Source organism: Schistocerca piceifrons, chromosome X, assembly GCF_021461385.2.
Source record: "Schistocerca piceifrons isolate TAMUIC-IGC-003096 chromosome X, iqSchPice1.1, whole genome shotgun sequence".
NCBI classification, from domain to species: Eukaryota; Metazoa; Arthropoda; class Insecta; order Orthoptera; family Acrididae; genus Schistocerca; species Schistocerca piceifrons.
Genome location: NC_060149.1, coordinates 787,346,290 through 787,361,112, shown reverse-complemented (window position 1 = coordinate 787,361,112; position 14,823 = coordinate 787,346,290). Strand labels below are relative to the sequence as shown.

At 40.4% G+C, this 14,823-nt stretch overlaps 1 protein-coding gene across 1 annotated transcript in view; it reads right to left on the bottom strand.

Annotated features, from left to right (window-relative positions):
- Window positions 1-11,769: 11,769 nt before the first annotated feature.
- Window positions 11,770-14,823, bottom strand: part of LOC124722117 (methionine aminopeptidase 2-like) — a 105,642-nt gene continuing 102,588 nt past the window's right edge. Inside the window, exon 9 of the mRNA XM_047247323.1 lies at window positions 11,770-12,869. Coding sequence (XP_047103279.1) covers window positions 12,617-12,869 — 253 coding nt within the window. The 3' untranslated portion in view covers window positions 11,770-12,616. The remainder of the gene's footprint in view (window positions 12,870-14,823) is intronic.

Sequence of the window (14,823 nt, the reverse complement as noted above, 5' to 3'; positions counted from 1 at the left end):
CTTCCAGCCACAATCTAACAATCCCGCAAAAACTAAACTGTAAATCTAGCACTCCCAAACTTCATTACTGCATTGGTCCGAGTAGTAGGGCAAAGTTCTTTCTGGCACATTTTGTTTGTAGGGGTTCCATACATTGAAGGGGTAGCATACATTCAGGGGGCAACCTACAGTTCTTTTAATTGATTTATGAACCCTTAAGAGTTGGTTTATGACCCTGTGGACATACATAATTCATACTTCTGAGAAACCCCCCCCAACCCTAGCCACGACCATCCTCTTCCCCAGCCCTCTGGTAATCCCCAATCCCGTTCCAGTAGAATCACACTTTTGATATAAAATTAATTGATCAATTAAGTAACCCCTCCCCTATGGGAAATCCTCAGCCCTCCAGTCCCCTTCTCCACTCCCCCTCCCCCTCCCCATATGGAAACTGCCAGGAAAATGACTCAGTATGTGCTAGAGAGGAAGGACCTCACAACACAAAATTCAAATCCCCCCTACACGTATACCACAAATAGATTCTATAAAATAAGCACCCACTAACAGCTCCAAGCAGATGCATGGTGCTTGAGAAATAACTCCCTTACTGCAATCTGCTGGGACTGTCGTGACAATATGTCTGCTTCCTAAAGAGTCTGAAAGCCTTGTGCCCAGACCCACAGACAACTAGTGAGTGATCCCAGCGACCCAAGCGACATCAGTGGGGACTACTGGCTGCTGATCACATCACAAAGAGTGACGTGGTCTATCCCCATGTATATAGACAGACAAAAACGAATTAAGTCATTAAATTTCATGAACACCATATATTGGAGGGCCTTGTATGCAAAGGCATTTGAGAACACAGGTACCTTCCTCCACTCGTTGCTTGTAATACACGCAATCATGAAGGCAGCCAAAACAAATACTGAGAAGTAGTTCACAATTTACCCATCCTGAAAGCACCGCGAGTGTCACCACCTGGACAGTTCAGCGACCGCAGAGCAAAAGTCGACATCCTTTAATATTTGATACCTGAGAGATTCCCACCAAACCACCACCTCTCTAAGTGACACTTCCTGTTTGTGTGTGAACCAACATCTGCAAACACGCAGATGGAGGCTTTCATCCCTCCTCGGAATACTGTTTTCCAATTGGTTAATGCTGGGGACAAAGGAAGACCATACAACTGCGATTAAAAACGGCAGGAAATAGTCCATTTGCAGTATCCTACTAAATTATTTGTTATATAAAGGAGTCAAATACATTGCTTAAAACCTTCACTACCACCTTACGATGATCCTTCTCAATTATAAAACATTTTTTGAACATTTGAACATCTTGTATGCACCAGAATTTGTGAACACAAGCAACCTCCCCCAAACCAATAATTCCACTGAACATATCTACTGAAAAAAGCCTTCCGATTGCACACACTTATGATCGTGAAGCATGCACTGTTCGCTGACAGCGGAAGAACTGCAGTCACGCTGACCACACCAGCAGTTGCCGCTGTACCAGGCACTCAGGGCCGCCAAGCCATCAACTGGGGACAAAGTCTTGGAAACTTAGCAATCTTTTAAATCTGGTATGCTTTTTTCCTTTTTTTGTTATTTTTGCAACAGTGTCCTGACCTGTTTTGCAAACCATGTGGCATCTGTTCTCTCTCTTGTTAATTTACTAGATATATGTAACACTCAATTTCCATCAACACTATTTTTTTTAAATTAAAGCCACATTTTGTTGATACATAATATCAGAGGAATAGAGACTGTATCCTAGGAAAGCATACTGCAAGTTTTCATCAGCTTTTTTAAATAGATATATATTTTGTGTTTATTGGGATGTTACAGTACTTAATCTCGGTACAACACTCTTGTGGTCATTAATTTCGGTATCTTTCATGATGCCACCCAGAGGTATAGTACAGTGGACAACCATTTACACTTTGAATGCGTTCCCAAAATAATAGCTCAAAACAATTTCCAGACAAAGAATTTACTACAGTTTTATGTCCACTACCAACATATCCAAGAACCAATTATTAATTTATTTTGGTTGTCAAGTGTAATGTCCATACACACTAACTCTCAGTAACTATTTCCATTTCACTACAAGACAGACTACTTGCAACAGCAACAAACACGCCCCCACCAACTGAGTTTAGTCTATCCTTTCTGTACACTGTTAGTTTGTTCACGTGAACTTACCTTTGGTTTCAGACAGCTTTCAATACCTGCAATGATTTCTGCTTCACTTCTTGCTATGAGGTCTGGTTCTTTCCCAACACAGCTAAAACAACTGTGGTATTGATGGTGCCTAGGTCTACCCCTGTCTTGTGTTTGGTACTCTCTCTTTGAGACTGTACTGTATTCTTGTTTGAAGTTTTCTGAAACATTCTAACCTAAGAAACTGCCCCGTCCACTTTGCACAGCCTCTGCCACCAGTGTAACCACCTCCTGTGTATAGCAGACTCCCGATTTATTCCTTATATTTCGACACCTCTCCACTCTATGATGTAAGTCGAGGAATCTGCAGCCTACACAATCACAGTACCACCTGATTCTCTGATTCAGACCCTCCATTCAGCCTTATACCAAACGTCCACAATTGGTCCTGTTGACAATGCTGCAGATGAGCGGTTCCGTCTTTGAGGATGTTGCGAGTCCCTGCGCCCAGGCACTACGGGCACATACTCCTTTGCTTGTGTGGGGAGTTTCCAGCTTGGGTATAACAGTGTGATCGTCGCCTCGTCAGGGGGCTACCACTGTGTAGATATTTGGTAATCCCGCACGCGCGTGCACACGCACACACAAAATGGCTACAATGTTGGGTTCTGGGCATAGTACCTTTGCAAGAAAGGAAGGGTGCACAGAGAGAAAGACACAAAAGGGGGAATATACACCGCGCTGGGCGGCCTTCTATGAATGATTTGCTCTTTGGTAAGACTTGGAAAAGTAATAGCAGGTCAAACCCAACAAGGACCACATAGTTAAGCATGGAAAGTTGTAGCATGCCAGAAGAGAAGAAAATGAGTGTGCAAAATTACAAATCAAATCCAAGCACAATCAGCACCAAGAAGACTATTCAATGGAAAGGCAGAGAGGCAACAAGGACAGCAGAAGAACAGACTTTCAGCAAGGAAAGGGGAAAAGGGAAGTATTGCTGTAAGGCTGGGGACCCATGGTGCTCAAGCACAGACTCAGGAAAGAGATGACACTCCCCGAGTGGGGGAAGAGGGAGGTGGGGTGCATGTTTGTGCAATGGATGCTCCAAGCATGTTGCAATGCACAGGTTGGATAAACATGGTATTTAATGTGACTTCTGAAATTTTCCCGGCGTATTTCTTCTTCTAATAATTTCCGGGTATGCAGCCGGATCCCGTCGACGCACTATCCCTAACGGGATCCGGCTGCATACCCGGAAATTATTAGAAGATGGTATTTAATGTTACCCAGCAGCAAATTTTCACTTCAAATAAGTGCACTTTCAAATATATAGCCTTTATTTTAATTACTGTTTTTGTTTTATTTCACAGTGTCGTGTTGTTTGTTTCATAGGGATTAGTATTTTATTCCCTGCTCCACAGATATGCAACTGGTGCAACATTTGTTTTTGCAGTTTTTATAGTTATAACAGTCTCACTGACCATAATCTAATGTAGAACATACAGACAGTCTGCAAAAACTAGTACAGACTAGTTCAATCCATTAGCTATGCTCCCGGGTAAAGGAAACTCCCAGAAGTAGAAGTGGTTCAACAAAGTAATTCATTTTCGAATGTTTATTTAAGTGCAGTGAGACATGATTTGTATTTCAAGTGTCATAAAATCACAGCCTACATAAGGGAGGTGTAGAGTCATTGAGAGTTGGAGTGTAGACTCAATTGTGTACTCCTTCAGCACAAGTCAACAGATAGAGATTTGTCACTTGTTTATCATGTTCACAACCTTGAATCATGCACAGTTTTGATATGAATGGTCAAAAATAGTATTTCCTGGAACAGTTTCCCAGACTAATATGACTTAGCCCCTATTTCCACTTCCCTAGAGTCGTTCTGAAGATGCATTAGAGAAAGCAATAGCACAGTTAAGGTGATTGGTGCCAACCACTGTTGTTGAAAACTAAAAGATAATGCACAAGGGCTCATTCTCTAAAGAGAGAGAGAGAGAGAGAGAGAGAGAGAGAGAGAGAGAGAGAGAGCCCACACAAGTAAAGTCTCCTTTGACTTGTAGTACTGAGGTTAGTAAGTAAAACTGCAATATAGCAAATAGTGTGCTGCAACGCTCAGTGTTTGAGCGGTCACGGCTCGCCTGTTGACGGGGGGACCGAACCTCTCGTGTCCGGCCCCACACGACTCGGCTCGGTCACTTACTCGTCTCATGTCTGATGTCCGGATTCCGGACACGCGGATAACCGAGCATGACCGGTCACCGCTGACGTCTCACCTCGCCTTGTCCCGGCTCGCTGCACTGTACTGTACAAATCCAACGCCTCTCTCTCTCTCTCTCTTTCTATTTCTATTTCTCTCTCTCTCTCTCTCTCTCTCTCTCTCTCTCTCTCTCTCTCTCACACACACACACACACACACACACACACACACACACACACACACACACACTATATATTTATCTCTGTCTCTGTCTCTCTCTCTCTTTTAATACAAAAGTAACGTTACCAAGAACGGATAAGTAACACAGCTAAATTCATAGAGCACTTTCTTTTATAATATTTATTCCCGTCTTCCTAACGTCCGGCCATCCTGATTTAGGTTTTCCGTGATTTCCTTAAATCGCTCCAGGCAAATGCCGGGATGGTTCCTTTCAAAGGGCACGGCCGACTTCCTTCCCCCTCCGTCCCTAATCCGATGAGACCGATGACCTCGCTGTCTGGTCTCCTTTCCCCAAAACAACCAACCAACCTAACGTCCGGGAATTTTGTTGTAAATAAAACATTGATCACAAGAGACCAATCTGTGTTAATGTAATGTGTTGTAAGCATCATATAGTGCATCTGATTATGCGAATCAGTCCACATATCAACTCTCGCAGCAAATGTTTTATTAATAACTTCCGCCGGCCAGTGTGGCCGAGCGGTTCTAGGCGCTATAGTCTGGAACCGTGCGACCGTTACGGTCGCAGGTTCGAATCCTGCCCCGGGCATGGATGTGTGTGATGTCCTTTGGTTAGTTAGGTTTAAGTAGTTCTAAGTTCTAGGGGACTGATGACCTTAGAAGTTAAGTCCCATAGTGCTCAGAGCCATTTGAACCATTTAATAACTTCCGCAATAACAGAAGGCATTATGTTGTTTCGTATTGCATCAGCTTGTTCTTTGACATGTCTGCTTATAGTAGAGGGATGTGGCATGACATCTGCCACGTTAACTTCTCCATAATGGGCACCTAGATGTATTAATTCTTGGCCTAGTTCTCTGAAACCACCAGAAACAGCATTAAAAGGTCTCATATCTTTAGCATGCATTGCAACACACTTTGCTGTAATACTATTTTTTATTATTGCCGGTATTCCTGAAGGAGCTGTATCTTTGTGAGGTTTGTTGCAACTGTATTTCTTTCAATGAGTGGTTCCCGAATGGAAACACAATAATGTGGAGCAGTTTATGCACGATACGTACCCAGTAGACGCACTATTTTCGTCTACAACCAACAAAAATGTGCTCCATACTTGGCTTTTTAGACCTTCCTGTCTCTTCAATGTGTAAACATTGGTTTCAATCTTACGTCTTACTGCACTGGCTTCCCCGCACTGCATGATTACAGAGAGAGAGAGAGACACCACAAATGAGAAGCCCGTACTGGCTGCGGTCTCACACAGATAATGATACGTGTAATGTGTTTGAAGTTACGTGCTACGTATTCGGTCACGGCTTCTATGTTCAGTCACTAGAACTAGTGCGGACAGCCTATCCAGTTAGGGTGTGCTCGCCCCATCTCGTATTTTGTGCTCGCTTACTCGGTCATGCAGGACTCTAATAGCAAACACAGAGTTAGCCGATACAATCCATAACTTCTGTACAAAAATTATCACATCCTTTGATGGAAAGAAATCCCTTGTAGGTGATAGTTTTAGTTATGTATTTCTTGAGTTCTGATTAAGTGTAGACTTTTTTTCATAGCTGGAATTCTCTCTTTTTGGTCTAGAAAACAGATAAAATGTTTTGCATTTGGCATCTATGCAGTCCCATTTCTTATGTGTTGGTATTTTTCCATAGCTGGAGTTTTCAAGAAATCAAGCTATATAAACTCAAACACAGCACAAGTATCAAAATTTTCACTAGCTCAACAACTCATTCAAATGTGGGAATTCATGAATATGAGAAGTGGTTCCTTCTTGGCCACATTTTATACGTTAAAAACTGTGTCTGCAAACTAGTATTTGGTGATGACATGAATGACTTTACAGATCTAACATCCCATGACTAAGAATGACTTATCAGCAAACCTCAAACATTCAGTGATAATTATGCATTATTGAAAAGGCTGTAGATGCCATGTTTGAAGACAATGCACATTTCCAGATAAGTCATTTTTTTAAATTTACCCATAACGCAATTGTTTGGATTTTCTCATTTTTGAACTGAGATGTCTGGTATTGTAATCATGTAATGTGTGTGTCGGTTTTTACTTATCTTGCAGCCCCAATTGTACAATATCAACCAGCCCCTGGTTTACAGATGACATTCATGTTATCGGCATTCAAACTTCACAATTTTCATGACATTTATCTTGTTGAATGGACTCTCATTGAACTCTGGTGTTAGGAGATATTTCATTCCATATTGAATTCAATAATTTCACCAGACTACTTCACAAACTGTCATACAGTGCTCTGCTCCAATATTGCTGCCTTCATTCCTGTCCTGACTGAATTCTTTTATTTGACTAGATCTAGTAAGTACCATTTCCTAATACTTTCTTTTAATACACAACCTTTCCAACAGACCAGACCACTGCTGACAAATAAATATGGAAGAATGTAGTGAATAATACATCTATCAAGGAAGAACTACTAAATATGACAATATCCTTTTCTCATCTCAGCTCTCACATCTAAAATATATTGGCAGTTGACCCCAACATAAAGCACATGTAACATATTGTGCATCAATTGGCAGACAGATTCATTATTGTATTATTTCAATATTGCAGATCAGTCACTGTAATCATAAAGGATCTAGGAATACACAGATAGAATGATTTAGGAACAGATACATAAAACTAATCATAGGTAAGGCAGATGCCAGACCGAGATTCGTTGGAAGAAACCTCAGGAACTGCCATTCACCCACGAATGAGGTAGCTTACAAAACCCCCGTTCAACCTATACTCTAATAATGCTCATCAATCTGGGATCAATACCACATACCATCGATACAGGAAATGGAGATCTGAAGAAAAGCATTGTGTTTCATTACAGGTTCATTTAGTAAGGGTGGAGGGCATCACAGAGATGCTCACCCAACTCCAGAGGAAGATGATGCACAAGAGGCATTCTGCATCACAATGTGGTCTACTGTTAAACTTCTTAGAGTTGAACATAAAGTTAGAGAGATTTGAGCTCACACAGTGGCTTACCAACAATTGTTCTTCCCACAAACCATTCACAGATGGAACAACAAGGGATGAAGTGACAGTCGTACATGAAGTACCCCCTGCCAATCACTGTAAGGTGGCCTGTGAAGTGTAGATGTCGATGTAGATTAAAGTATGAGATTACCAAGTGTTAGTTATCACCAGCATTTCACCTTCTCATTCAAGTAGTTGGATCACTACTCTTAATGTAACAAAGACTGAATTGGTTCAACTGAAATGAAAGTATATTGTTTAACTCTTTATTTATTGGCAGGATTTAGGAGTCAGCAGCTTCTGTCTGGAATTCTGTAACTCAACAGCCTGTTAGACCTGTAGGGACACAAAGGTTCCATATTTCATACAGTTTATGCTCCCTATGCTGCATGGCAATACAGTCTGCATGCCATTCTGAAGCCTATACATCAGCCTGGAATGTGGAAACCTGTAACGCAAATGGCTGCTCAGTGTGTGAAATGACACTGAAAGGTCACGTAAATAAAAGTAAGGTAAATTATGATTTTTATGTAGTTACCTTTATATGTGCTAATGTTAACTTGCATAAAATATCAATACAGTACCCTTGTAATATTCAATTATAACATGAAATATGACTGGGACTTGGTAATACCACCAGGTCCAGGCGATGACTTCACTTTCTGTCAAATTATCATGGAAATGAAGTATGTAGTGTATCCAGAACCCAGAAAGATGGAACAATGATTGAAGTGGGGGCACTGACAGTTGTACAAGATTACAATGTACACAAGGATATTAAATAGAAAGTCAGAAACGTATTGGTACCGACTGTTTTATGCAATCGTGGAAATGATTCTTGTGAGTTCCTATATTTCATACTGTGATGTAAAAGGGACACTTCCATTGATTGAGTCCAAATGTAGAACTACACTCTGTCTACTCGTATTTGGAAAGCAAGTGTCCAAAAAATGGGATTGTTTTAAAAGGGATCAAAATTCTGCTCTTTCAACTCCAAAGAGAAGGAAGATACCATTTTTGGTATCAAATGATGTATGTTTTCAAAATGAATGATCTCTCTGGCTAAGATTTATCAATTTGAGAGGCAGGTGTGAACTATGCTCATCTACGAAGGTGGAATTTAGACTTCATTCAAATTGTTCAGAGTGTAACTTTTTTGTGTGTTAATGAAAAAAACAAACTGATTTCTTTTGGGACTTCTCAGTCCCTAATGTACTTTGCCTGTATAGTCCTGCCGGGACTTACAAGTCCTCTGAACATTGTATGCATTTCAATGACTTTGTATCATTTTTTAATTATGGTAGTGAAGTAATATAATGCACTGTTGAAAGGCAAAATCAAACAATAGAAAGTCCAAGATGGAATAACAACAATATTGAAAGAATTGATTGCTACTTGTCACATAGGGGAGGCGTTGATTCACGAGCAGGTACAATGAAAAATGTCAGTAAAATATTTTAGCTTCCAGACACAGTCCTCCTCCCAAAATAGAGAACACACACTCACACATAAGCACAACTCAACACACATTTGGTGCAGTGAAATAGGGAGCAAATGCATAAGCACCACACAGGAAGGAAATTCAAACAACAAATTGAGAAGACTCAACCTTGAAAATGCCATACATCAGTAACATCAATAGTATGTAGTGCTTATGTATTTCCCCCCTATTTTACTGAGTTCTGCTTTGATTGGTGGAGATGACAATGCATAGGCATCTACTGTTCTTCTAAATGTAATTGCTGCATTCCTCGAGTGATATTTCAGTATTTTGTAAAATATTATGTAAGGGTCTCTATGAACTTTTACGAATGCAATTATTTTATATGCTGGAATTGCCAAAAAATTATGTCTGTTAACAGACAGTTTTTCTTCTCGTACCCTAAAGCCACCCAATGGCTTCTCCCATTATCATAATTTTTGACTTTTCAAAGCTGTTACACGCACTCTTCCCGCATGTTCCATAGCAGTCCACACTGCAAGTGGTGTTTATTCTGGCTTTTGGCAAGTGGTCACTTTAATGTGAATGGACCGTATTTCTAGCATTCTTTTTCGCTGTGCCCATCTGCAACTCAGGGCAATACTTAGGCATTCAAGCAATTACATCATGACAACCTCTATTTTCAAACTACTAGGATTTCACATAAAGTGAGAGCAAGAGTATTTCTTTGTTCTAATTATGTCCAGACAAACTGTCAGCACAATGCATTCCAGTGCAAGAGAAGACACATGACTAACCAAATCAGAGGCAGTTCCATAATTTGCAGCATTGGGGTAATATGTGGACTCAGAATTCATCTCTCACAGACTGATATCCTGCACATTTTATACTACAAACGTACTACATATTATGACAAGAAATTTTTGTGCTAAACCCCAAACTTCAAGAGTACTATACATCCAGAAAGATGCACAATAATGTTAACCACCAAAACTGTAAGTGTTGAGAGAGACCCATTTTCTCAAACTTCACCTTCACCTTCATATCTATCCAGTTATTTTCCAGAAAATTGTAGAAATCCAGACCAGTAAAAATAGCTGTGCATAGTGTCTGCACTTACATTATAGTCTACGGAAGAACAGAGCAATTTGAATGAATGCTTTGCCTTAAAGACTAATCACTTAAACACATGTGTAAGAAAAGTACCTACACTGATGTGCAAAATTTAAGGAGAAAGTACCTTTCACATGATGTGTCACTGCCAAATACAACAGCTAAATGAAACTTTGACTATACATAGAATGAAATGCTGCAGTATAGTACAGATGGTGATTGAAAGAAGTATGCAATGAGATAAACAGAAATGACACTTTCATTCAAAGACACCAAAGTACTGTGATTCATGACGGTCCCTTGGGCATTACAAAAGGCTTGTTACAGTTCTTGATAGGGTGTGTGATCACCATGGACAGCACTGCATGCTCTGAAACATGCTCCCATGCTGGCCCCAAGGTTGGTAAAGAGTTCTTGTGGCAGGCATTCCATTTCTCCACCAGTGCAGTTGACAACTGCTGGATTGTTGTCGGAACACATGGACATCCTGCAAATGCATCTTACATGCGCTCGATGAGATTTAAGTCAGGGGATTGGGTAGGCCAGTCCATTCGCAAAATATCCTCTCATTCCAAGAACTATTCTATACGTGATGTTCAATTCAGTCACCCATTGTCAGCCATAAAAATGGTGTCAGGGTTGAATAAACCACTGAAAAGACACACAAGGGGAAGGAGTACAGCATCATAACAACATTGACTAATGAGTGTAATATGTCAAAAGATCTGGAGATCATACACCCACATAACGGACTGTCTATGCACACCATAACACCTGGATCACAAAACCATGGTCTTTGACAATGTTCCTGGGTACATTACGTGTTCCCATCCATCATATGATGGTATGTGCAGCAATGGTGAACACGCTGGTTTTGATTGTCCAGGTGTTATGGTGTGGAGAGACATAATGTTGCATGGGCATATGATCTTGGGCATAGACATGGTACAGTCATCAGACAACATTATTGTGATGCTGTGTGCCTTCCCCACGTGTGTATTTTCAAGTGTGCACTTGGCCTGGACTTAATTTTTATGGATGGCAATGCGCGACTGTGTGGAACAGTGCAGATGGAGGTGTTCTTGGAAGAGAGGATATTCAGTGAATGGACTGGACTGGACTGGACTGGTCTGCTCATTCCTCTGGCATAAATTCCATTGAGTACACGAGAGATGTGTTTGGGAAACATACTGCAGCACATACACATGCATCAATGACCATTCAGCAATTGTCAAGGAAGGAACGGAACACCCTAATACAGAAAGTCCTTACCAACACTGTGGCCAGCATGGGAGCAAATTGCAGAACGTGCATTGCCATTCATGGCCATTACAAACCCTATTAAGAACCACATTCTGCCTTTTGTAATGTCCAGGGTACCATCTTGAATCGCAATGACTTCAGTATAATAGCTGATTATAAATGAAAGTGTCTTTCCATTCATTTCATTGCATATTTCTTTCAATTACCTTCTGTACTTTAATGTAGCATTTCTTTCTATATATGGTCCGAGTTTCGTTGAGCTGTTACATGGCCATGACCCATCATGTGAAAGGTACTTTGGTACTTTCATCCTTAAGTTTTGCACATCAGCATATAGATAATTTTCAGTACTTTTTAATTGGGGTTTTTTGTAATTAAATCACTGTTAATTTTCTTCAGAGACATTCATTAACAGAATATAAAGACAAACAGAACTTTGAAAAGTTCATATCCAGACAAAACAATTATAGATTTTACACCACCAATTTTATATACTCTGAACTGTACTATTTAACATGTCATGTGGACCTGGCCAAGGTGACTGCACCAACTTTCTCCATTTTCTTCATGTTATGGGGTATATTGCTTTTACAGCAAAAATTCTGGCTATTGCAACTAGTAAACTGTAAGGATGACGTGATATCAGTAAATCCACTATTTATGATGAATAAAATCAAGATCATACACTTTCACAAAAACTGATACATGGAAATTATATGTAGGCTCAGAATCAAAATATTGCAGCCCCTTTGTATTTTGCACACTTTAGCCTAAAAAACAGCTATATTATCTTACTTGACATTTATGCTACATCCTAAATTTTGTTGTGTTACACATTTAAGAAATTTAGTCAGTGCATTAAGGAAGACACACAGTAAAATTAGCTATCAAATTCATTGAAAAATTTAAACCAGAAATTAGGGTGTTAATGTTATAAATACTGCATTGATTTGTTCCAGCACCAAGAAAGGTATCAATACATTATTCATTTTATCAACATTCATAATATGAAGGTCTGCACATATTACTGAAAATTTCACAACGTGAGTACATAAAGTGTCAATGTTTCACAACAGAAAGTCTTCAACATGCCACTGTATGAGCAATGGAATCTGGTACAGTTCTTACCAGGAAGCTGCGTTTCACAATAAAAAAAAAGTTCAACATTGTGTATCATACAAGTAAAGAAAAGGAACTATCACAAAACAAGAAAATGAAAAGTACTGTTGCAAGAATTCAATAATCTTCACCCCGGCTCACTACTTCTTTGCATGTTGGACGCAACAAAATTGTATGCTCAAACTGTGCAGTGTATGATCCTTTAACATCACAAAGTGGCGGATATGCATCAACTATGTGTTTGTCCTTCAGATCCTTCAATGCCATGTGGTATTTCGTACAACCGACTCTTTCTAACCAGCGACGGCAAAATGCTAGTGTGCCAAAATGCTTGTTTATTGTATTCAGTAATGACTGTGAGGACTGCAACCTGGAACAGGAAAAAAATTGCAGGTTTCTGTAGTATCACAGGTACATTAAATGGTAAAACACACACACACACACACACACACACACACACACACACACACACACACACACACACACACACACACCTCTTTTAATTTGATAACAAATGATATCATCTTGCTTACAATTTCTGTTAGGTCTAGATGCTGTATCAGCATCTAGACCCCCCCCCCCCCACACACACACACACACACACACACACACACACACACACACACACGACCATACATAGTCTCTCACTGATGATGCATATTTTAACATTTTCTATTTAACGATGATTAAGGTTTTTTTTTAATACTGTTTCAACTGGAATGGAACTATTACCAAAACTTCACAATTATCTACACTAACAGAAAAAGATTGCAACACCAAAAAATAATTGATGAAGAGTAATGAAACTCCGGGAAAACATTTGTCTAGGTAACATACTTAAGAGATTGACATTCCACAATTGCAGGTTAATGTAAGCACTAGATAAGCCATTGCAAACGTAAAATGCTAGTACATAAGTAACCAGAGTAGCTGCCAGCATGTTGAATACAAGCATGCAAAAGTGCATGTACTGTGTTGTACTGGTACCAGATGTCAGTTTGTGGGATGGAGACCATGCCTATTGCACTTGGTCAGTCAACACAGGGAGGGTTAAAGCTTGTTGCGCATGATGCCAGAGTTGTCATCTGATGATGTCCCATACGTCCTCGATTGGAAAGAGATCTCGAGATCAAGCATGGCCAAGGCAACATGTCGACACACTGTAGAGCATGTTGGGTTACAACATGTGGTATGTGAGCAAGCATTACCCCATTGGAAAACATACCCTGGAACGCTGTTCATGAATGGCACCACAAAGGGTTGAGTCACCACAGTGATGTACAAATTTACAATGATGATGTGTAGGATAACTCTGGGAGCCGTCCTGCTCCCATACGATATCGCATCCCTGACCGTAACTTCAAGTGTAGGCCCAGTGTGTCTAGCATGCAGACATGTTGGCTGCAAGCCCCGAAATGGCCTCTTCCTAACCAACACAGGGCCATCATTGGCACTGGGGTGGAACCAACTTTCATCAGAAAGCACAACAGGTCTTCACCCTGCCCTTCAATGAGCTGTCGCTTGACACTATTGAAATCACTGGGATGCACGCTATAGGGCTTATGGCTCGGAACTGGCCTTCAAGTAACCAATTTGTAACAGTTCGTTGTGTCACTGTGGTGCCAACTGCTGCTCAAATTACTGCTGCAGATGCAGTACAATGTACCAAAGCTATAAGCTGAACACATAATGGTCTTCCTTCTCCATAGCGCCACACAGCCGTCAGAGGCCTCATAATCTTGTGACTGCACAATCCCATGACCACCACTGCCAGCAATCGTGTACAGTGGCTACATTCCTGCCAAGCTTTTCTGCAATATCGTAGAAGGAACATCCAGCTTCTCATAGCACCCTATTAAACAACCTAGTCCTAACTGAGTAACGTGTTGATAGTGGTGTCTTTGACACCTTTAAGGCATTCTTGAATAATATCAACTCACCACGTCCAACTTTAAGGTAAGTAACACACACAGCCTTTACAGCATATATTTAAAGCAAACCTCATTTGCATAGTGGTGCTACTATCACTACATTACATGACTCGTGCAAAATTTTAATGGACATCACCTTTGAGACGTGGAAACATGCCTACCAACTTTTGTTTATGTTGCAAAACTCTTTCTCAGTGTTGCAATTTTTTTACTGTCAGTGTAAGTTAAACGATGGTTTGGCATGACCCACACAGTTCTTCAGTTTCCATAGTGATAATTTGTTTAATAACATGACTCAGGACTCTATTGTGTACAACTTTTTCAGTGATACTTGCTGGGGAAAGTCATCATAATACAGACCTTATAGAGGTCTGTCTTCCTCTTTTCATCTAA